At 40.0% G+C, this 24,668-nt stretch overlaps 1 protein-coding gene across 6 annotated transcripts in view; it reads right to left on the bottom strand.

Moving 5' to 3' along the window:
- Window positions 1–24,668, bottom strand: part of RFTN1 (raftlin, lipid raft linker 1) — a 147,055-nt gene that overhangs the window by 102,972 nt on the left and 19,415 nt on the right. For all 6 annotated transcript variants that reach the window (XR_016281931.1, XM_089532988.1, XM_089532989.1 and 3 more), the window contains one exon: window positions 2,557–2,743. Coding sequence is in view for 5 of the 6 variants with exons in the window: in XM_089532988.1 (XP_089389114.1) it covers window positions 2,557–2,743 (187 nt within the window). In the remaining variant the exon portion in view is untranslated. The remainder of the gene's footprint in view (window positions 1–2,556; window positions 2,744–24,668) is intronic.

Below are 24,668 nucleotides of genomic sequence, written 5' to 3'. Positions count from 1 at the left end.
ACAGCTTTGAGATCCTCAAAGGAGACCCTGTTGATTATTCCAACAATTTGAGAGGCTAGGTTGCTAAGTAAGAGAAATTTTCATTTTAAAAGAAGTCTCATCATATTGACTCTCTTGTCATGAAGTGATCAAAATCAGCAGCCATTAGAAACAGTGGCTCTCTTCAGAATGACTGCATTTCTGGGCAAACATGGTGAATCCAGGGCTGGCTCATCCATATAGGTGAGCTAGGCAGCAGCCTAGGGCGCCAAAATTTAGGGAGCACAGCATGGCAAGGAGGCCAAAGAGAAGTCCCAGATGTCCTGCCCCCTTCACCCAATAGGCACGAATCACAATGGCGGCAGCATGGCACGAGATTTAATTTTTTCAGGAGGAGGAGGAGAAAGGTTGGGAGTGGGAAAGGACTTGGAGGCACCCAAAAACAACAACAAGAAGAAAGAGCCTCCTCTTCCTCCTCCTGATTTTGGCCATGGAAAGCAGGGGAGGTTCTGAGGAGGAGGGGAGCCCTGGCAAAATGGCATCTGCTTACCTCCATGCAGCCCAGAGAGCCTTGAGAGCTGAGCTGAAGCACCGCCTGAGGGCTCTCAGCCCAGGCGAGAAGGGCAGGCAGTTTAGGGCTGCTGGCAGGCCAGGTGGGTCCTCCTTTTCCTGGACGTATCCTCCTCCTCCATCCCAGCCTTCCCTCCAGGAGCAATTCCCAAATGGATGTCAAGGACACATTGCAGAAATAAATCCACTTTGAGACCCTCCTTTAACTGCCCTGGCTCAATGCTGGGGAAACCTGGGAACTGTAGTTTTGGGAGACATTAAGCCTTCTCTATCAGAGGTAGCTCTGGGGCTACAAGAAACTACAGTTCCCAGGAACTACAATTCTAGGGATGGTAGTTTGTTGTTTTCATTTGCTGCTGCTGCATTCATTTCTTTATATGAACCAGGGCAGTAAAAGTAGTCCCCAACTGGATTATTTCTGCAGTGTGTTTTGGACTAAGAAGCCTAAGTAGTATGTGTGTATGTGTGTATACACACACACACACACATACTGTGTGTGTGTATATTTATATTTATGTCCTCCATTCAGTGTATATAATATAGTATGTATTATATACACTGTATTATATACACTTGCATGTGCTGTTGTTTTTCTCTCTCTTTTTCTGTCCCCAATGAATTAGTAGTAGTGAATTTGGGTCTTGGGGTTGTGCTGATAGGAATGTCAAAATGTCCTCCATTTTGAGCATGACTGAGAAACATGAATTTATATTGTTTTTTATTAATGTTTTGGCTTTTAGTTGGTCGTGTCCTCCATTTTTCTTGAACATCCTACAATGTGTCCTATATTTTGTCCTACACCATGTCCTACATGAGGGGTTACAGTGGGGGGTGCCAAAATATTTCTTGCCTAGGGTGGCCAAATACCTAGAGCTGGCCCTGGGTGAACCCTTCACCATCTGTCCATCACAAAGGATTCTGATAAGGAGAAAAGCTCCAGCTTTCTCCTGAAATTCCTGACAATTGCAAACTATTCAGGAGAGGAATCACACAGACACACACCCCCAAAAAAAGAAAGAAAGAAAGAAAGAAAGAAAGAAAGGAAAAGAAAACCAGGAGAAATTAAAGAAGAAGAAATCCTTTCCACCACCAGTCTCCACAGCCCGGTGAAGGGGGGGGACAACTCTGCTCCTCCAGGAGAATCAGAAACAATCTTTGTGTTTCACACTCAGGTAAAGAAGACATTCAGAGGGTGACAAAAGATTCTTGTGACAGTGGTTTTTTAATCTAATCCGTGTAAAATGATAATCCTCCTTCTGAGTACTCTGGTCATGACCAAGACATCCAAGGGAGAAGTGGCCACAAAGAGCTACAAAGGCCCACTAGAATGTAGGGTATTTACCTATCACGTTTACATGTTGAACATGCCTTCTGCTCATTAGCATTAAAAAAAATAAGATTTTATCATGTCCTCAACATTTCACCAACTGTAATTTGAAAATTTCAAAACAAAATCCTTATATTCTCATCCTCTTTGAAAACTGCTGGTTTTAAAATGTACCACTTAATAACAGAAATCTAACAAACAAAACCAATCCCACCCTCACATGTCTGATAGAATGAATTAAAAAAATAACTGAAAAATTAAGGGTTCATGGCATGGTCTAAGACAAATATACACTTTACTACCTTTGTTTTGCTAGCACTGGATTGAAAGGCAAGAGGGATATGACATAAATCATTCTCCTTGCTGCATATAACAAAATAAAATATCTACAATAATGAATAAAAAAATTAGTCACCTTCCCCAACATCTCCTCAGGCTTTGTTGTTTCCTGGTGATTGTGTTCCAAAATATGAAACACATTTGAACTTGTTATACTGAAAGCACTACTGCAAAGCTGAAGATGGATCATAAACACACAAAACTTCCTAAGCCTGTAAAAATATCCAAGCCTTGCACAGCAAATATTAACATGACATTGCTATAATTTCCTGATCTAGGTCAAATCTCAGCAGGAAATCTCATTGTCTGTTTTTATTCCCAGTTCACTAGAAGAGCTTTACCTTTCTGTTTTCTTGATCAGTACAGCCCTGAAGATTTGTTCCTGGGGAGTCTTTTCATTCTCATTAGTTGGCTGCACAAAGGGATGGACAGCAGCCAAGATGAAGCCCTGCTGGTACAATTCTTGCAGCTGAGCTGGAAGATCACGCAAAGAAGAAAGCCTGATTGCTGACGATCCTGGTAGCTCAGCTGAAATCAAAGAAAGACTGATCAATAATGCTGAATTATGTTGTGCAAACGTTAAACTTGTAAACATCCACATCCTCTCTGGTAAACAAACAGGCCTCACACAGTTCTACAAAGCTGCTACATTTTTACCTGTTGATGTAAGCATCTTCCATTGGCATTCCAAATTTCCTAAAACCACTATTCATCACCCTACCAACAGAGGTAAATATTATGCACAAACCTGAGGGGGACGTGTAAAGCAGCAAAATTTATATGATGTTGGTATTTAAAATACAAATTCCTCTTATCTCCCAAAGCAATGCACTCGGCACTTTGCCTGCTCTTCTTCCCCACTCCTTTCCAATCAGATGCCAATATATATTTGACACATTTATTTGGGTAATTTCTTTCGACACATAAATCTGACTACATTTATTATTTACCTAAACAAAAAAAGATATCAAAGATCTTAAAGAGGCTTAAATGAAAGGCTATATTTTCAAATGCTTCAAACTGCAATCACATACACACGTCTTTTACCATCTCTTCATTTTTGCAAGTGTTGACACCACTGCATTGTATTTATCTCTTTAATTTCTTTCATATATGGGGAAAATTCACACTGCTTTAGATCCTGAACTCAAGGAAGATTCAATGTGCCTAGGTCTCATTAACCATCAATAAGAGTAAGAATGTACTGAAGATGCTCAGGCCTTTGAAACAGGTTTTGTGTAAAGCCTTATGGAATACAATCTTTATAAATGACAGTAAGCTCTGAAAAAAACATATTTATTCTACTCCATTTCCCACAAGGATATATGGTTATCCCTTCCTGAATAATGAAAAAGTTATCACAAAAACTAATAAATATTCAAAACTAATAATAAAAAGGCATAATTTAAATAACAATAGGAGTTGCTAGCTGCTACCCTGCACCCCTGCAACAGTTTCTCTTAACCTGCAAGAACCATACTGCAAGAATATACAATGGAGCTTCTGATTGAGGAGCACAAGACACACAACAAAATTATTTCTTCAAATAGAGGAAAAACCCAAGAAATGCATATACTGATGGATGATACACTTTGCATTTCTATGAAAGGATAAAATTAAGTAAAATTCATTTTAAAAAACCACTTATATGTAATGCAATACAATGCATGCACTGTTTAAAAAGAGATAAATAAGTAAGCAGGTTGTCAGTCAACCTAATCTTCTTGAAAGAAGACAATCTTCTTGAAAGAATTTTCCAAATGAAGAACATTTTTTTAAAAAAAATGCCTTCTTTTCTTAGGATTATACTCAACTGCTCTTTTTAAACCTGGTTTTTGATGGTAAGTCTGTAAAGTGAGCATATTACATTATCTCAACTGTCTGATTGCAAAGTACTATGGACCCTTCCTACCCACAGTGGTTCAGTTTTGGGGCTCCACACAGATGGGAGAAAACACAGACACTCAAGCCCCATATATTATCCAATGGGCGAATGTGCACACATCTGCATCAGTGCATCCATGAGTGCATGCTGCCACTGAATGATGTGAGCCGCAGATGCTCCAATCTCTGATAGCTAGTTTGCCAATTTGGCAGAGCCAATGTAAAAGCAAAAGAAATCAAGTTTTCTTTGTGATATGCTGACATTTTTTCCACCTCCATGTAGGCTAATAGATTATTGTATCTATTTGAACTAGGTAGGTTTCTTAGTTGTTAAAAGCAGCAAGGGTCTTCTCAGTGAGTGCTCCTTAGCTGTGGAACTTCCAACCAAGGGAGACTAGGCTGGTCCCCTCCATCATCTTCCTTCTGTTAACATATGACGTTTCTATGGATAGGTTACTGTGGTGTGGCTTTTACTTGGGTGGGTTCTACTCTTTCTTTTTATTAATGCACTTTTAATTGTGTTTCTGATCTGTTGAATGGTTTGTTATTTGTTTAATTGATTTTTAGCCCTGCTAGGCTCCTTGAGTGCCATTTCTTGCAGGGTATCAATCCAAAGTAAATTCAAAACCCTTTCAAATTCTTTATACACCTCAAAGGTTTACACAATGACACTACACACAAACAAATAAATAGCCTATATGAGCTCTGAAAGATAAAGTCATGGGTAGCTGTGTTGGCTCTAAATGTTTTCATTTTAAAATAAATGGTTAATTTAAGATCATCAGTGAAAAGTCTTGGGAGTTTGAAATGTTATCCCACTGTTTTTTGTTGTTTGAGTTACATCCATTTATTTTTTGTGCACCGACTGCCCTGTTTGTCCTATGTAGAATGTGGAAGGTACTGCAGTCAGGTGATAGGATATATCACATAGGAAGATGAGCAGATCAATTTCCTCTTTATACTGTGTACTAGTAATAATAGTAATAATGCCTCAGTAGATATGGGGACCAAGTTGACATCGGGGGGTTTATTGTAATGTCTGGTTCCTGCATTCATGTCTCTATTATGTAGCCTGTTACTAGTGATTAATTGTTTTGGGCAGGGGGCCACTCTACCATCTGCCAGCAATGCTCTTTGGTATTCTACAAAAGACTTAGGGCACTCTACTGTTGATTCTGAAGTAACCCTGTCAAACAAAGGAAGTTCAAAGGGAAACTGCAGTGTGAGATCTTTACAATTTTTCACAGCATTCAATTATGGGTGCCTCTACATGGGCCAAATACAATGGTCTCATATAGTATTCATAGCAAGCTGTCCAAATGATGGGACAATTGGGGTTGAACACAGGTCTTTTTATAACCTCAGGGCTTCAATCCAGCGGGGGGGGGGGGGGAATGGGGATTTATGCCAGTTTTGAGCGGAAAATCTGGATATTCGTGGAGGGAGGAGGGACGACAGATCATGCTGCATACAACATTGATGTGAGGCCAGGGGAGTAGTTTAGAAATATGTACATTCACACACATGGGGAGGGGGAGAAAACAACTGGAGCAGCCACAGCTATGTATAAGACTGAGATATGTTCGAAAGGGAGAACTGCTTGGATAGTTTTCCTGAACTTGTCCTGTGTGTAGACAAGCCCATCATCAACACCGACTGGAGTAACCTGAAGGTAAGCTGGATTTTCCTGCAAGTGTAGATGCACCTTATATTACTTGTGGTTCAAATCAAGATAATGGTTATTCATCTTAGTACATATACTGTATTAACTAATTTGTCAGTGCTAGGAATTTTATTTCTAGGCAAGCATCCCAGTCTAATTTTTCTATTTCATTTCTTTCTGACCTCACTCATTCCCATTCCTGCCCCATATGTACATATATGCCTGCCAACTATTCCATAAAAACCTATATCATGATAAATTTGTTAGTCTGCAAGGTTCTATAAGACTCCCTGTTGTGTCTGCTGCAACAATTATCCCACTAGAAATCCCTTCATAAGATAACTAAGGTCTCACTGAGGGCACATTGGCTGAAATCCTGTTTGTAGAAGAGACCTACTGATTGGATGCTATAAGACTCATAAGTGAAAATCAATTTAAGTTTGGTTTTGTAGATTGAGGCTGGAAACTCCAAAGATAGTACTTTCAGAGTTTCACTTCTTCTTCATGTAAGTGCAGAAATATAAACTTGGAGGCAATTGAGGATTGGAGGACCTGGCTCCCTCTTGATGTTGTTGGACTCTAATTCCTATCAGAACTACCCAGTCTGTCCAATGGTGAGAAATAAAGAGAATTGTAGTTCAACAACTAGAATTCCACAGGTTCCCCATGCCTGATGGAAGTTGAAGAAATTCTACTCTTCTAAACACAAAGAGAGGAGATAGAAAACGTACAAATAAAGACGATACTTTGGCCCGTTACAGACGGGCACCCTAGGATGGACTCAGTCTGTGCTAGGGTTAGAAAGGGGCGTCTCTTCCAGACGCCCCTAACCCTAGCACGAACTGAGTCCATACAAAACGGCAGCGGCCGTTCCACACGGCCGCCGCCATTACGACGTCACGACTGCGCCGCCTCCAAACGAGGCGGCGCAGACATGACATCTTTGCGCCGCGCAAGGGCGCCTAGAGCGCTCTTTCCACGGTGTAAGAAGGAGCTCCGAATCAGAGCTCCTTCTGGGGTTTGCATCGCTGGGCGCAGCCTTTACATGGCTGCGCCCAGCGACGCAGAGGAGAAAGGGGCCAAGCGGCCCCTTTCTCCTCCTCCCTGCCGTCGCCGGGTGTCCTTGGGGCTTCAAGCCCCAAGGACACCCCTTTCTAGGCCGTGAGGAAGAGGCTTTTTGCCGCTTCCCCGCGGCCTGCAAAGCGGCAGATCGGGGCCTCAGAGGCTGCCGGTCTGGCAGCTGAGGCCCCAATACAGCGGGGAAAGGGGCGGGTGCAGGCCGCCCCAAACGGGCGGTCTGTAACCCGCCCGTCATGGAATCCCTGCTCTTCATACTAGACTAATAATAACCTCTATATCATAATAATGAAAGTCTCACACTTTCTCAAAGAGGTCTTTCCCTTTCCTCTATTAGCTGTTATGTGGCCACTATATTGGCATACTTCCAGCTCAATGGTAAACCATCTCTTTTCCAGGAGTGATTGGTGAAGACATTTCTGAAGGGTTATAAGAAACTTCATCCTCTAGGCTGAAGACACTGCAGTGGACCTTAGAATTGGTGCTGTTCCAATTGACCAGAAAATTTGAGCTCTTGGCATCTCGTGACATCAAATTGCTCACATGCATAACAGCATTCCTGGCTGCCATTAGATCTTCCAGGCGAGCAGGTGAACTCTGCATATTTAAGGTAGATCTTCCATACTCCATTGGGACAAGGTCATTCTCAGACTCGACATTACCTTTCTTCCTAAAGTTATCTCGGCATTCCACATCAATCATGACAATGTATTGCCTGCATTGTTGCCAAACCTGACTTTGGACTTGGAGCAGACTCTACACTGCCTCAATTCAGGAGAGCCTTTGCATTCTAAGTTGACAGGACTCATGTCTTTAGGGCTTCACAGAGGCTTTTCCTCCAAGACAGAAAGGACTGCCTGTTTGTTTGTAGTGCTTCTCAAAATGGGAGGCATTATGATTAAGAGATGGCCAAGAAAGACCGACCTGCTCAAATCTGTCTACCGGGAGTCTCCCAACTGTGTGAATCACAGAGACCATGAAGAAAGAGACAGGTTACCTACCTACCTGTAACTTTAGTTCTTCAAGTGATCATCTGTCAATTCACACAACTCCACCCATCCTCCTCCATGCCCTGCCTATCTTAAGATTTTTGGATGCTGCTTTTACAGCATCCATGGAACTGAGGTAACATGGTGGAAGTGTCATTACAGTTTCCTTAGAGTGGGTGGGGTTAAAGCCAAAAATCACATATAGATGTTCTAGAAGTTTCCAAACAGTGCATTGAGCCATGTGAATTCAACTCAAAGAACTACAGTTACAAGTAAGAAGCCTGTCCTTTCCCTGTCCTGGATGGATTTTGTCATATCAGATTAATACATGCTATAATGCTTTAAATAACCTTTGCTTGCCTGTTAAGTTGCCATTGTTGTGTGTTTTTGATAAATGCTTATGGTAAAACTTTGAGCTAGCTGGTGCATTTATAATTTTATTTATCCTAAAAATATACTTTAATTTTGATTTAAGAAAAATATTCCCAAGAACCTGCTGAATACCATCTCCAACATCTACCAACATCTGATGAATGCTAGCTGATTAACCAACATTCTCTCTGTACATTTGGTAAAAAATTCAGAATGTGAAGAGGCATTCAGACTAATTGGTAATAAATAATTTTTAATGTATAATTTCCTATCTGAGAAGCAGTGTATTAAATGTCACTCCTGATAGTTTACAATATTCCAATTAATTTTCCTCAATGACCTCCAAATACTAAGGTGTGCCACCACCTGAATGGCCCTTCTGCTTATCAGCTGATCATACATGACACTCCAGCTCACAGCAGCCAGGATATGTTGACAAATTGTTGTTACTATCTGCATGCACATGAGGCTAGAACACTGAGGGGAGTGGGGGATAATAATACAAGGAGAATCACTCGCTTGCTCACTTGTTTGCTTGAGTGTGTATGAGCATGTGCACACATGCAGACTATGCCCTTGATGTCTGGGGAGCCCTTAAGGGGCACTAGAGCGAAGTTGCAACCCCACTCCTTTTTCTTTATTTCCTCCTTAAACTTTTAAAGCACCTGTGACTTAACTTTCTCCTTTCGTTCACCAAACTCAGTTTTGTAAGGAAATCTGAAATCTGAAAGTCGGATATTTTGAAGGTTTGGCAGTAGCAATTGCTTTAAATTTATTTAGGGCTTATCCCTGTCTGCTGATTAAAGCTTTAGAGTAAAAAAAAGAACAGGAAGCTAATTGCCCACAGGCAGTTTTGCACAGCTCAATCATATGCATATTCATTAACCAAGACTTTGGACACTAGAATGGGAAATCTTTAAAATATGGAATAAAAAGAACCATGGCTTGTAATGTGGTAGGATGCTCTTCACTAAATCACATTTAGTCAAAAATTAGTTAAGAAATCAAGAAAGTGATACACATATACACGTTGCAAACCCTCAGCACATTGGGGAGGGAGGTATACCTGAGAATTAAATTACTGTAAAGCTGTTATCTTTAATAATAATAATAATAATAATAATAATAATAATAATAGCCTCTTTCTTCAGGCTAGCCCTGATGGAGCTGGGCCAGCCTATTCTCTCCCTCACAGGTTGAAAGATGACAGTTAAGGAGGGAGGAGCCTCTTTCTTCAGGCTAGCCCTGATGGAGCTGGACCAGCCTATTCTCTCCCTCACAGGCCGAAGGATGACAGTTAAGGAGGGAGGGGCCTCTTCCTTCAGCCTAGCCCTGATGGCGCTGGGCCAGCCTTTTCTCTCCCTCACAGGCCGAAGGATGACAGTTAAGGAGGGAGGAGCCTCTTTCTTCAGGCTAGCCCCATTTAAAGCACCACCATGTAGCTGTTCACAAGCTGGCAAGGTATTATTCTATCATCATCATCATCATCATCATCATCATCATCATCATCATCAAAGCACTAACTGACAACAAGATTCTTCTTATTGAGATCATTAGAGTGGAGTCATGTGGCCTACTTGGAAGGAAGTTCAAATGAAATTAAGGAAGTATACCAGTGATATGTTGGACTAGGATTCTGGAGGACCAGGGTCTGAATCCCCAGGCAGATTCTATACATGCCTCACTGGAACAAGGACTTTATCACACCAGGCTCAAAAGGCGTCTCAATTCTGTTGGGAATTTATCGCACCAGGGATAAAACGTTCCCCGATGCGTTCTAACGTGCACAAGCGGGGCTGCGCACGGAGCATGATGGGAACCCGATGGGGCCCAGAACGCAACTTTACGCACAGGGAACGCCGCCGCCGCACGCTCCCATCGCGTTCCCATTGGGTTCCAGAGGGCGCCATTTCTGGGAACGCTTTGAAACAGTTCCCAGAAATGGCGTCCCCTGGAACCCGATGGGAACGCACAGCGGCGGCGGCGGCGTTCCTTGTGTGGTAAAGTCGCGTTCTGGGCCCCATCAGGTTCCCATCACGCTCCGTGCGCGGCCCCGCTCGTGCACGTTAGAACGCATCAGGGAACATTTTATCCCCGGTGCGATAAACTCCTTGGTCTAGGAAAGGTAAACATGCAGGGTTAGGGACAGTTATCACACAGCTCTTCCAAATCACCATGCTGCTGCTTGTCTCAGCCTCTGTCTTGTATACGCCTGCCTGCATGACCCTGCCTCTCTGCCCTATGCCCTTCCGCATATGCTTTTCAGTCTGTATTTATTCATTTTTATTTTACCACAATTGCACAATCATGGCAATCCATTAAGTATAAAAATTAAAGAAAATAAAAGAAATCGGAGCAAAAAAAATCAGCCAGAGAGAGGTGGAGAGGACCAGTATCATGCCTGCTCACACCACATGACTGCCCATATATTGGAACAACTTTGGGAGGAACGTATCACGTGTGCATCAACAGTGGAAAAGCAGTGTGATTGGAAGGCATTGACAGATTTTTTTCCCGTCAATGAGAAGGAGTCCTCCAGCAACAGATGGACTACAGACCAACTACTGGGCAGACAATGTTGTGTGATAAAGTACAGCAACAGATTCTGTTTCAAGCCTTGTGTGAGTCCTGAGGTGGGAAAATGTAACCCTCTAGATGTCCATGGCTTATATCTCCCATCAGATACAGTCACTGTACCCAGCTAATGCTAATGAGATTCCCCTTCCCACCTTTTTAAGAAATCCTACATTTGATTGCACTCAGCCCTATAACTCCTATCTATGTTTCCATGGATGGTGAAAAAAAATGTAAAACCTGCCTTCCTAACTGTCTAAATTGTTTAAATAACTGGGCCAAATTTTCCTCCCAGCCATCAACAATAGATTTGTGTGTGAGAGAAAGTGTGTGTGTTTTCTCTGTACTTTCTAACTTAGGAAAAGGTAGAAAAACTAATTGTTAATAGTGGAGAGAAAGTAACTATGTTAGCAGTGGCTGAGCATATTAATGCTCAATATTCAGGTTTCCAAAATATTAATTAGAATAGCAAAACCTGCACCTCTTCAGGGAACAATGACTGACAAATGGGTTCTCCCTTCACATAAAAAAAATTATCCACCCCGGGAGTTAAATACACTAGGTAAACCACTCTAAGCATAACGAACAGGTTCTCTAGCCACAATCAACCCTAACCCAAAGTGCTATTAAAACAGTTCTAGTTGGGTTCTTTCAATGAACTGTTGTCAGATTCAATAGCTATGAAGTACAATTTAGGCAAATCTGGTGGAATGCCCCCTCCCCAATTTTCTGCCCACCAAATGGACAATTTTGACAGGCTATTTACACTCACTTCCTCAACTTCAACAACTGCAAGACCTAATTGGCATGTCTGAGATTTGCATCAAGATGTTTATTCCTGAAACTTTGTTTTGTCACCTAAGGATTGATCCATGACAGGATGCACAGACAAAAATCAGAGTAGAATAATAATGCAGGGGTTGCATTATCTATCATGACTTAGTAGCCTCAATAAAAGTTATGATATACTTCTTATATTATCATGTCTATAGGGGAACAGTCTCCCTCTTCATTTCTCAAAACTCCTTTGAATAACTACATCCAAGCAATACTACAAAATAAAACCATTAACAATTCCAGAAACAACCACAACCAAATTGATGGACATGCCAAATTAATTACTGTGAATCTACTAAAAAAAATGCAGTACTGCATGAAGCAAACTATCCAAGACATTAATGTTGTTAAATAAATCTATGTGACTTATTTATATCTATATCTTAAAATATAAGAGGGAAGGAAGGGCGGAGGGAGGGAAGGAAAACAGAAAACTTTTGTGCAAACAAAACCTCAAAGTGACATTGATTACTAAAGAAGAAAAAACTTCTAAATATTTATGCTTTTTTTTCTTGATATATTATGTTATGTGACACTCAGGATCTCCTCTAGCTTTGAAGGAGTAAAATAAATAATCCCATTAAACAAACCATTAATAAATATGCAAGGCATATATACAACGTTTCCATAAAAACAGATTTCTCATGATTACTTTTATTATATTATTTAAAACTTTAAAGAGAATAAAAATGCTACTGGAAAAAGAATGATCTGCAAATAAGACCTCAGAGGAGTTTTTCTCTTTATTTCTCAGTGTATTAGAACACACATCATTAGTAACATTCAGGAACAGTGCTACTCAAACATGCAATAATTAGGTTAAACAGTTAAACAAAGACAGAAAAAATGTGTCTCATGGTACAAGACCTGGTTTAGACAAGTGTACCATTTCAGAATAAATTATTTTTTCCCTTGTCTTTGTTCTCATACACCATTTCTCTCCAGCTGAGTAGCAATACCAAAAACAAAACAGATTCCTCTCTAAACCATAATTTATGAATCTGCTGATCTCTTTATATGCCAGACTTCAGCTTCCATGCTCCCTCAGCCATGTTGGCTGGAATTGAGTGGAATTTCATCCCCAAACATCTTGCAGATACCAGTTTGGGAAAAGATGGCCTAAGGTGTATTCAAATTAGGTGAGAACACACTGATGAAGATAACTCGTGGCTCTTCTCTTGTCAGGGGGTGAGGGAACAGTGAACAGCCAAAGCCTACAAACAGCACTGTATCCAGTTCACAAGTCAACTGTTTTTCAGGTATAGAGCAAGTATACTTTTGCTCCATAAGATCACACGTAGATATTTGTTGAGATAAAATAGGTCACAACTTTTATTGATAACAAGTGCATACAGAAGTAGCACTCACATGGCATCCACCAACCAAAATATTGATCAATGAGCTTTATTACTTGCCACACAATCAACGGTTTCCACATGGGCAGATGCCATGGTGTGGTTCCTCTGCCACCTGAGATGTGATAAAATAGACACACATACCTGAGGTGGGCATGACCCTTGCTGCCCACAAGCTCAAAGTCCCATTAGGGGACTCTCTTTCCATTCTTGATGGCCATGCCAAACCTAACTACTCTCATCCTGGATCAGAGTCCCACACCAACCTTCTCCCCACCAAATATTGTGATGTTTATTTATTTATTATCCTTACTTTCTCACTATATAGGATCTAAGGTGAAATGAAGAACATACAACATGCAGCTCACAAACTGGGGGAGGATGGGTGGGCATGAAGCTGCAACTGAGGCTGGAGGTCTAGGGAAAAGCCTTAAATATCCCTGCCTGAGACACAAATGAAACCTTCAACCAGGCTTCACTTGTCCCTGTCTACCAGCCAATCAATTCAAATTAATTGGTTGGTATTCTCTGTTCATCCCCAAAGCCTACAAAAGACAAGCAGACCTATGGTAAGAGCATAGCAGAAGCTGACAATGGAGCGTCCAGAGACTCTATGAGTAGAATTAGACTGGATCAGTTCCAATTGGTGAGTACCACAGATGTAGACAAGCTTCTGGAGCAAGTAAGAAAGACAACTTCTCCTCTTGACTCCTGTCCTTCTTGCCTGGTCATCCAGGGAGGAGATGCAATTAGATCTCAATTACAATACAGTCAAACCTCGCCTTATGTGGGGGATCCGTTCCGGACCCCCCCATAAGGCGAATTCCACCTATGCTTGAGCCCCATTCAAGTGAATGGGCTTGTGTGCGTGATGGCGCTACAGGTGCGTGCCCATTCATCCGAATGGGATGTGCCGCCCCTTGCGCCCCACACGCTCCAACACGGCTTGAGCGCATAAGTTCAAAGTTGCGTATAGCACGCCCGCGTATAACGCGGGCGCACTGTATATTATTAATGCATGTCTCAGGGAGAAGGTTGTCATGGTTTTTTCCATTATGTTTTTAAAAAATGGTGGCATGATCACTTCTAAAAAAAGTCCTCCCTGGACTTAAGCAACTATAGACCAGTTTCAAATCTCCCTTTTCTGAGCAAGGTGACCAAAACAGCAGTTGACTTCCAACTCCAGGCAGACTGGGAAGAAATAAATTATCTAGACTCATTTAAAAACAGCTTCAGAGCAGAATACGGAGTTGAGATTGCTATAGTCGCCATAGTGAATGATCTTCACCTAAGTATTGACGGGGGGGGGGGGGGGGAGTGTGTCCCTGCTGGTGCTTTTGGACCTCTCAGTAGCATTTGAGGATTTGGGAATCGGAGGCACTATGCTTCAGTGGTTCCAGTCCTATCTCTCAGGCAGATTCCAGATGGTGGGGTTTGTGGACAGCTGCTCCTCCAAAAAGGAGCTGTTATATGGCATACCACAAGGTGCCATCCTATCCCCAATGCTATTTAAAATCTACATGGAACTGCTGGGAGAGATCGTACAGAGGCACGGGGCAGGGTGTTATCAGTATGTTGATGGCACCCAAATATATTTCTCCACACTTTCAAATACAACCTCAGTGAAGTATAGTGTCTCCTCTGAATGAATGCTTAGAGGAGGTAATGGGCTGGATTAGGAAAAACAAACTGAAGGTGAATGCAGACAAGACAGAGATGCTCAGTAGCATCACTGGAGTGTGCAGGGGATGCACTTTGGCACAGTTTTCCTTTCCTTCATCTTTTATATCCTATGTTACATGTCCCTAAATTTTACACTGGACTTATCCACAAGTCATCTCAAAATCCATAATTTAATCCTGTTTTAAAGGGGGATCAATTTATTTATAGAGAGTATTATTCCAATATATTCTAGTCATGTAAGCCGCCTTGATTGCTGTGGCAGAAAGGCGGTGTATAAGAATAAAGTTTATTTATTTATTTATTTATTATATATAATTCCATAATTATTCAGAAAAGTATCTGATCCTTTTAGACTTTATACTACTGACTTCCCATTTCCCACAAAATATAAGATATCTTTTCATAAAGTTAAGTGATGTGCAACTGAAAGTGCTCAATAAAAAAAATAGTTAAAACTTCGGCATGCATGCATGCATGTCTTCAAATCATTTGTATGGCAATCCTAAGGTGAACATAATATGGGGGTTTCTTGGTAAGATTTTTTCAGAGGAGGTTTGCAACTGCATTCCCCTGAGGCTGAGAGCATGTGACTTGCCCAAGGTCACCCAGTGGGTTTCATGTCTCCATAATCCCAGCCCAACTCTCAAACCACTATACCACATTGGCTCTAGTTGGAAGTACTGTAAAAAGTGAGTGACTGTACTGAAGGGGGGAAACCCACATAAAACCCTCAAACAGATTCGCAAAGAATTTGGAGTGACTAAAAAACACCTTATTAGGTGCGGTGCACAGCGCCAGCAAAAGGCAGCCAGAAACCGCCTCTTGTTGCTGCACAATGGTTCCAAAGCAACCAAATTGTGTGGTACCGCTGCATAGCAAAAAAGGAGCGCGCAGAAGTGGCTCCTTTTTGTGGCAGCTGCGCCACAGCAAAACACCGGAGATGGCGCGATGACATCACAGCTGTGACATTTGGGCGTGCCGCAGCTGCAACATCATTGCTACGTGCGCCATGTATACGGTGTTGATATTCAAAGGTGTTGGTATTCAAAGTTAGGTGTTGGTATTCAAAGAAGAAGTGCCAGTATCCAAAGAAGAAGCGTTGGTTTGGGTTGGGCTGGGTTGTAAATCCCAACACTTGAATTGAACAAACATTAATATTAACAAACATTAATATTAAATATCAAATTCTTGCTTGTCACTCAATATCCAATAAGTATTGTACTGTATAAGATTTGGGCATTGTGGATGTTGCATCACAAACATTCCCTTCAATATTTTTATATTCTGCAACACTCTGGAATTCCAACTAGGAACTGAAAATTCCTCCAATTAAGTCATTAGACTGAGTTTTGTTTTGTTTTTCATTTGCCCATGTAAGGATTAAAGGCAGTAGATACAGCCAGAGTTTGTTAGTTATACTTGAGTGGGAATTAAGCTATTAGTATGTTGTCCTGTTTATTTCAATGAGATCTATACACAATTAATTTAATGTACATCCAACCCAAAGAATGCACCTCAGAATAGTTTACTTTTGCTGGGTCCTTATGGTTCGTTGAGAATAGTGACCTGCCTCTCTCCTGCAACCCCTCTCTTCTTCTACCTTAAAAACCTGGCCAGAAAGCTGGCAAACCACCTGGGGCAGGTTCTGGGCACCACAAAAAGCTACAGTGGGAGGGGAAAAGTCCTGCATCCACTGGCACTGGATACTGAAAGATGTCATTGAATCTTTGCCAATAGAAATTAATGTAATTAATGCTTCTTAATTTCTATACACTAAATAAAACATGAAGAAGAGTAACACTGCAAGCCATCACAAATGTCTCTTCAAAAATGGAGGAATTAAAAAGTTAAATCCAAACTGATATGTAGACATCAATATCTTCACTTTCCTATCTGGGGGGAGGGGGAGAGACACTTAAATATCCAATTATGTTCTACTGCCCATCTTGTGAGACAGAATAGAATAGGCTGTCACGAGGAGATGTAAGGTGAAAATTTCTTGCTAGTAGTTCATGCAAAGTGATACAAAGAACACTTACTAGAAAAGAGAAAGAGAATACACATTTCTAAAGATCAGATATAGCTTTTCTGTGAGGAAGGAAATGTCTTTAAAAGGGGAAGGAAAACTCTCATTAACTTCTGATGTGAATCACACCTCTTGATCAATGGGCAGAAGTCTGGCAGGTGTGCGAAGCGAACACCAGCTTCTCATGAACATTCATTGGGCACAGAGCATCATATCAACCAAGAGAGGGAGGGGAAGGGAGAGACGGGGAGCCTTCACCTGTTATAAGAGACATAAAAAATTTAAGATTTCAGTGCTGTGAAGAGTCCTAGAGATGCCACATATTTCCAAATGAAATGATAAAAGGAGTTAATCTGAAAGAGAATAAACTATGAAGCTTACAAATTAAGTTGATGGAGTTGTGGGGAAGTTAAAGGATGATACAGATGCTAATAAAATATGAATAAGCATCAGTCTGCTGTTGTTATGCTTTGCTAGCTCAGCTCTGCATCACTGCTCTTACTTAAACATTGTTTCCTGACATAAGAACTGACAAAGGGTGCTAAATCGTATGAATTAATTTGCCACTATCCATTGTACTGTTTATTAAAATGCAAAACAAATTAACATATACTTGCATCCTAGATCTCAAAACAAAAAGTGGGGTGGGGGAGGAAAAAAGAATGGCACAATAAGTGGTCTCTTGTTAAGTCCTCGTTGTGCAAAGTTTGGAACTGTTTCAGAGTAATTTTTATTTCATTTTGTTTTGTATTGTATTGTGTTATTTATTTCAGAAAGCTCAGCTCAGAAGCAGCATCTGTCTCTCTCTGTAGTCTTGCCTCTTTTTTAGCCAGCTGGGTTGACTGCCTTGATGAAGCTTTTCAAATGATCAAATAGCTAAAATTAAAACATATTCTCCAAGATAATTTTCATTGTTCTTCACCACATGTTCACTGAATAAAATACTTGGTTATTGTCTGACTTTTTGTTATCAAGCTGCACTCCTTGCACTTCCTGTCAGTTTTGTTATTGCAAATTTGGTGAGCATGGAGAAAAGGAATGGGTGGATGGGTAGCTAAGAAACTCTTTGGTACCACACAATCTTCAGAGGCAATGCCCATATAAATTTCCTTATCACCCAGAAACTATAGCATTTTGCCATTTTAAGAAGGAAAACTTTTACATATAATATTTGGCTTCTTTTAGCAGCATTGCATGAAATAAAAGTTTTGACATCTGTTTATGTACAAAATTAAATACTGCCAGAACAGGATGAAACCAGATCCTATCAAGAAAGACAAAATGATAATTACAGTTCTTAATTTGCAAGCAGATAGTATTGGTTAGAAGGCAGCTTGTCATAGTGGTTTGAGCACAGGGGACTCTGGAGACCAGGACTCAAATCATCGCTTTGCCATGAAAACCCACTGGGTGATCTTAAGCAAGTCACACACTCTTAGCCTCAGAAAATCCTATGATAAGTTCACCTTAGGGTCACCATAAATCAGAAAGGACTTGAAGGCACACAACAAACTATTGGTTAAACAAGTAAAAGTAGCTGTCACACACACAAACACAAACACATTGCTCAGTGGAAAGATCAGTTTTATCAGGGCATGAAAAAGATTTAGAGAAGCTGTCTTAAAAGAAATGGATGATCCCTTTCTACTCATTCATTTTATATAATTTGCATTACAAATCTAATTTAAAATCCTTGGCCACCTGATATATGCAACTGTAATTTTATTATTTGTTGCAAGACAAATTCACAAACCTATATCAGCGTAGAACACGTAATCCTATTTTCTGTTTCCTCTTTGGATAAAAACAAAAGAAAAAGTGGCCTATTTGGGAAAAAAATTGTCAAAATATACTTTAAGTCAAAAGTGGGAATTGTGTGCCCCTCCAGATGAAGCTTAACTGCAATTCCCAGCAGCCATAGCCAGCATAGCCAATGGTAAGGAATGTTGAGAGTTACAGCTGAACAACATTTGGAGGGACACACAATTCTCACTCCCACTTTCAATATGAATAGACTTTTCCATCTTCTGTATTAAACAAAGCTTTTCCTCTCTTACAACAGCTCTTCGTTCAAGAAGTTCTGGCTTTCAACAAGACCTGACCTTAAGTGAAACACTGCCAATTTTTATATTTATGTATTGAATTTATATCCTGTCTTTCTCCCAAGATGGGATTCAATGTGGCTTACAATAATTTTAAAAAGAACAGGTTGAAACAGCTATTTCCAAAAATTAAAAAGAATTGAATAACAATATTATTTTTAAAAACATGATTAAAAACAGTTTAAAAACTTAAAAGCATCTTTAGAACATATTTTCAACAACAGATTAAAAATGCAGCACACCAGTTTACACTTACACACACACACACACACACACACACACACACAATTAAAATTAAATAAATTTATAATTTGCAGTATGCTCTTGATATCTGGTAGGAGTTTGGTTCCAGGACACACCTTGATACCAAAAACCATGAATCATATACAATGGCACAGTAAAATGGTGTCCCTTATGTAAAATGCCAAATCAAGTTTTGCTTTTCAGATTTAAAAACCAAAAAAAACCCAACAAAATTTCCCTTTCCCTGATCCCTTTCTGATACTCTTCATTTTTTCATTCCACAAACTCCAAGCCCAGATGTTACTTATATCATAATGAAAGAGTACTTTAAAAACTAGAAAGTACTCTGACATAATCTGGGGGCCTCTCATAGAAAAGATACAGATTTCAGCATCTTGCCAAAGATTTTTCAAAAGGATGTAGCATAAGATAAAAGGATACATACACTCCAAGTCTGTGAGAGGCCTCTTATTTTTTTTAAAAATAACACTGTACAAGAGCAAGCTCACAAAAAGCAAACATCTTTACATGATAAACAACCAGAGTAACATGATAAGCATATAAATACTCTAAAGGAGTGGTCCTCAACCTGTGGTGCACACACTGCCAGTAAGATACAGAAGTGGTGAAGATGGTTTTCAGGATTTGTATTACAATTATTTTTGTTTAGTGTTTTAATATTACCAATAACATTTACTCCAACACTACTACAACTTTACATTTATTATCTTTATGTTTTATAAGCACTAAGGTAAAAGGTAAAGGTATTACCCGCTGACAAAGTTGTCAAGTCGTGTCCAACCGTAGGGGGCAGTGCTCATCTCCATTACTAAACCAAAGAGCCAGCGTTGTCAGAGACTACTCTGTGATCATGTGGCCAGCATGATTGCACAGAACACTGTTTACCTTCTCACCAAAGAGGTATGTATTTATCTACAATACTTGCATTTGCATGCTTTTGAACTGCTAGGTTGGCAGAAGCAGGGACTAGTGATAGGAGCTGACCCCGTCATGTGGCACCTGAGCCTCGAACTGCCAACCTGTCAATCTTGCAATCAACAGAGTTAGCATCTTTATAAGTACAATCAGAGCATAAACTTTATACTCAACACTGTTGCTATAATTTTCAATTAATAATGGAATTGTTTTTGCTCATTTGGGTTTACTCCCAACAATACTATTGCAATTTTTAATATCTTTAAAACTTACAATAAAAGATAAATATAAGAACAAATTGTCTATAAACATAAAAAAATTCTCCTCTGAGAAAGGGCTGGATTTTCTGTTTCTATCATGGTGAGACCTAGGTTCTTAGATAGTGATTGGTGGGATGTAAGATACCTAAGACAAAAAGGAGATATGTTTCAAGATGATGAAAAGACTGTCCTTTCTTTAAAAAAACAAAAAACTAAGAGACAAACTAAAACAAAAACAAAAAACATTTTCCAGCATCTTGATAGGCTTCCCTTTTTCACTTGTGGATTTCATTGGCTGCTCCTCAGGTTTTACTCTTTTGGGGATCTTTGGGGATACAAAATGCTGAACACTAGTGATATGAAGGATACAGTGACCATCTGAGAGAGTCTATTTCAACATTTCACCCAGTCTAGTAAATACTGCAACATAGGAGGGGTAGTTCCCACTGCTTATTTAATCAAACTGCAATGTTAACATTCATTGTTTTGCATAGTTGATGTTATTTGCTTAAAACAGCAATCTCTGCAACAGAGAAGTCAGAAAATTAAGAACAATATAAGGTATAATGACAACTGCAGGTCAATTTTTTAAAAACAACAGATCAAATTTTAAAAGGGAGAGAGTGTTTCAGTATATTAAGTGAAATTATGCAGTCTTTTGCTTTTAGGGACTTACCCCTACTCCTTCCTTCAGCAGGACTCTGTACCTTAATCTGTTCTGAAACATGCCCCAGACATTTAAGCAGATATAGAGGCATGTTGAGGGGGCTGTAATGTGAAAGCAAGAAGCATTCCCTCCCCGGTTTGCTGACAGAAAACATTCTATCAATGAGATTTCACTGGATTCTACTTAACATATTAACTATAGCAAGTCACAGAAAACATGTCAAGCTGTAGGAGAAAATGTTAGACACCTAAACTAGAAAATTGTGTATATTCAGTAAAAGACCTTTTTGGAAAGCTAGAGACTTCCCGTACATACAAATCAAAACAATCTTTTGAAATGTGCTTTCTTCTAAAACTGACCTTGGGGAAAATTATTTGTCAGGAAAAAGAAATCTATTTGGATAAGGATAAGAAATTTGAAAGTTTTTCACTATCTAGATTTGCGAGGTCCACTCTAGGACAACCTTTCCACAGTGCATGTTCTCATGAGGCAAGAGATTATGCTAACAGGAGCAAAGCTGCTGGTAGGGTCTCCCACATAAGCAGGCTTGTGCTGAAGAGCCAGACTAAATGCGCTGAACTTGCTTGCTCTCACTGTCTTCTGAGCTTTGGTCAGATGCACTGCTGAGGAACCAGAGTCACACCTGGCATTTTCTCTTTACTAGATGGTCTCTAAGCAACCTCACAGGATCTCAGAGATAACCAACATGCTAGGCATGATTGTAGTATTATTCTATGGCATGAAAGTCTTCTAAAAGTTAAACGAAAGAGAAAATAGAGTTGCCACTGGCTGGTAAGACAGGAAATGAGGAGAATCAGCACCTGATGATAAATAAGGTTAAGAACAGGGGAGAGAAGAGAGACAGCACATGGGGTGACATTAGGAGCATCCAGGAAGGGCAGGTTTAATCTAATGATTAAATTGAAGCTACATGTGTGTATTCAGGGACGTAGCCAAGGGGGGGTCCTTGGGGTCCAGACCCCCCCTTCCATTATAAAAATGAATGGTGCGTGCTGCTGCGCTGCCGCACCCAAGCCCCATTATAATGGTGGCATTTAGTCTGGATTCCCCCCCCCTTCCTAAAATCCTGGCTACGCCCCTGGTGTATTGTTCCCTGAACAACTGTACTCTCCAAGACAGAAGTTTCTACATACCTATTTGTCTTCCCTTTCACATTTCCTGTTGATCTTCCACCAACTATTTTTAAAAGCTAATGCAATAACGCATTGTACAAACACTGTGAATATTCTAAGTAGTAAAAAAAATATGAAGAGGTGTCAGCAAGCTCCTTGGAAGCTGGTGAGCTAAAGGGACTAGTACAATTTCCCAAGCAAAGACAAAGGATGAGAGGGTAAAAAAGACTGCTCATGTAATTGAAGAAACTGATGATCAATGAGAGATGCAATGACCAGCTACACTGTTCTCCTTGGTAGGAAAGGCATAGCTTTGCTATGGAAAAAAACACATGGTTTGGAGAATAAGGAAGCCAGCTCTTGGAACTGTGAACAGGATAAAGCCCTTGCCTGTAATGGTCTGAGTCTGTCCATCTGCTGAAGTGTGTGTGTGTGTGTGGGGGGTCTATATATTACTCTTCAAACCATACAGTGAAAGACCAGCTACAAAAGAAAAGAAAGCACCATCTATTCTAAATCACATTTTAGTGAATAAAATCTGTACTTTTCAGACAATAAGAAGCCATTAGAATTTCTCTTGATGGCTCTATGACTGACAGCCACTAAAAGTTTTCCCCCTCCTTCCATAAAAATAATTTACATTCTTCTGCATTTGGTGGTTTACATTAAATCTTAGTCCAAAAGACACAATTTCCCATCTTCTCTCAGCAGGGAAGCTGTCACCACTTAAATCGTAACCATCTGTCTATCAACAAGCAACAGTTGTGTGGGTGTTCAAGTGAATTCCCATTATCACAAGATGGTCAGCTGAACTGCACATGCTGGCCATTGTTGTTCAAGTCCAGGCTTAAAATTAACATAATTAGGCATTTAAAAACCAACAATTTCAAATTATGCATACACTTCTACAATAAAGTTCACAAGTATGCATTTCCACCAAGTGTTGGTCCTGAACTAAGAATATCTCAGATAGATAGATAGATAGATAGATAGATAGATAGATTTAAATCAGTGGTTCCCAACCTGTGGGTCAGGACCCCTTTGGTGGTTGAATGACCCTTTCATGGGGGTCGCCTAAGACCATTGGAAAACACCTATTTAATTACAGTTATGAAGTAGCAATGAAAATAATTTCATGTGTTTGGGTCACCACATCATGAAGAACTGTATTAAAGGGTCACGGCATTAGGAAGGTTGGGAACCACTGATTTAAATGGATAGCCACTCTCACATTTTTCCACCACTTCTTCCCTCTTTTCTCGTCAGAGAAAATCTGTTTAGGCAAAATGACTGAATAGCCACACAATGATTTTCACAGGGTAATGGCTTGGAGCTTTTCATCTGGAAGCAGCCTTAGGACAATAGTAGTTGTGAGTTAAGAGTAGGTCATACTGATTATAGATGTGGATTTGGGGTTAATGTCTGCTGTATGCAGGAATGTAACATACCTTCTATTGTCTCTGGTTTCTTGGTCCCTTGGCCCCATGTGTAAAACAGACTTTCTTGGAACTGATATGTATATAAATTGTTTATATACACATTTATATACATTCATAGAAGCCACACAAGCTTATTCCTCAGTGTATTTGTCAGCTGTTGAAGCACCACAGGATTTTGTTATGCTTAATTTCAGACCATATTCTTAGTTCACAGTTGAGTGCTTTTTTATACAATCAGACACAAAACAATATATTTGCAGGAAGCCAGGCACAGTTTCATTAGTTCCATGATTGTGTTAAATATTACTTTAATGGAAATAAACATTGAGAAAACATGCAAGGAGGATAAAACTTCTCCCAGCTTCCTGAACTGCACATTGAAGTAGCTATGAGATGTGATTGCCTCTTCCCCCACCTACTATAAATTTGGTTGTCTGAATCACACTGTGGTTCAAACTGAGTTCCAAATGGTTCCTAATTGGATTCCCTTCCTCTTTCTCTTGCAGTTCTAAAATTTTCTCTGATATTTTCTCTGTTACAATTAGTATTTTAAGCTTAGGTGTTCAGTATGACAGAATAAACAGCTGGAACACAACACTAGAAGGATCTACCTTACAAAATCAGTTCTATAACTGGAATGGCTAAAAGCCTCATGCCCATACCATATAGCCTGGACTACAAGTACATAATTCTCTACCTTGCTCTGCCATCCTCTACATCCTTACCACCTGTGGGTTTGCCTACTAGACTGATAAAATACTGCTTGCCTACAGTCTGGAATACTACAGTCCTGTCTTTTTTTTATGCCAAACTGCTTGAAAGTTATTATTTAGTAACACTGTGGACTATTTTCACTGTTGGTTCTACCACTCCATGCCTGTTCTGCAATACAGGCACAATGGATACAGGAAGAGTAAAGACAAATAGGTTGGGTGAAACGTTGAATACAAGGAACTAAAGCTTAGGATTGCTTATTTTCTTTATGATTCCATCTGCTTTCCAAAGTGGAACAAGGAAATTAGGTAACTTCCAATGCTGGAAAAATAAAGTGCCTAATCAATTTTAAGTCATATAGAACCACCCATCCAAAAAAAAGCAACATTTTAAGAGATAAATCATCACTATTATTCATTTTTTTTAAAAATCACTAGTGATGGAAAACTAGAAGGAGAAGACATAGCTAGATCTGTTATATATCACAAAAATTATTTAA

Source organism: Sceloporus occidentalis, unplaced genomic scaffold (assembly GCF_023333645.1).
Source record: "Sceloporus occidentalis isolate IW3139 unplaced genomic scaffold, rSceOcc1.0.p SCAF_7, whole genome shotgun sequence".
In the NCBI taxonomy this organism is placed as follows: Eukaryota; Metazoa; Chordata; class Lepidosauria; order Squamata; family Phrynosomatidae; genus Sceloporus; species Sceloporus occidentalis.
Note: the sequence above shows the minus strand (reverse complement) of the source record. Positions and strands in the feature narration are given on the sequence as shown.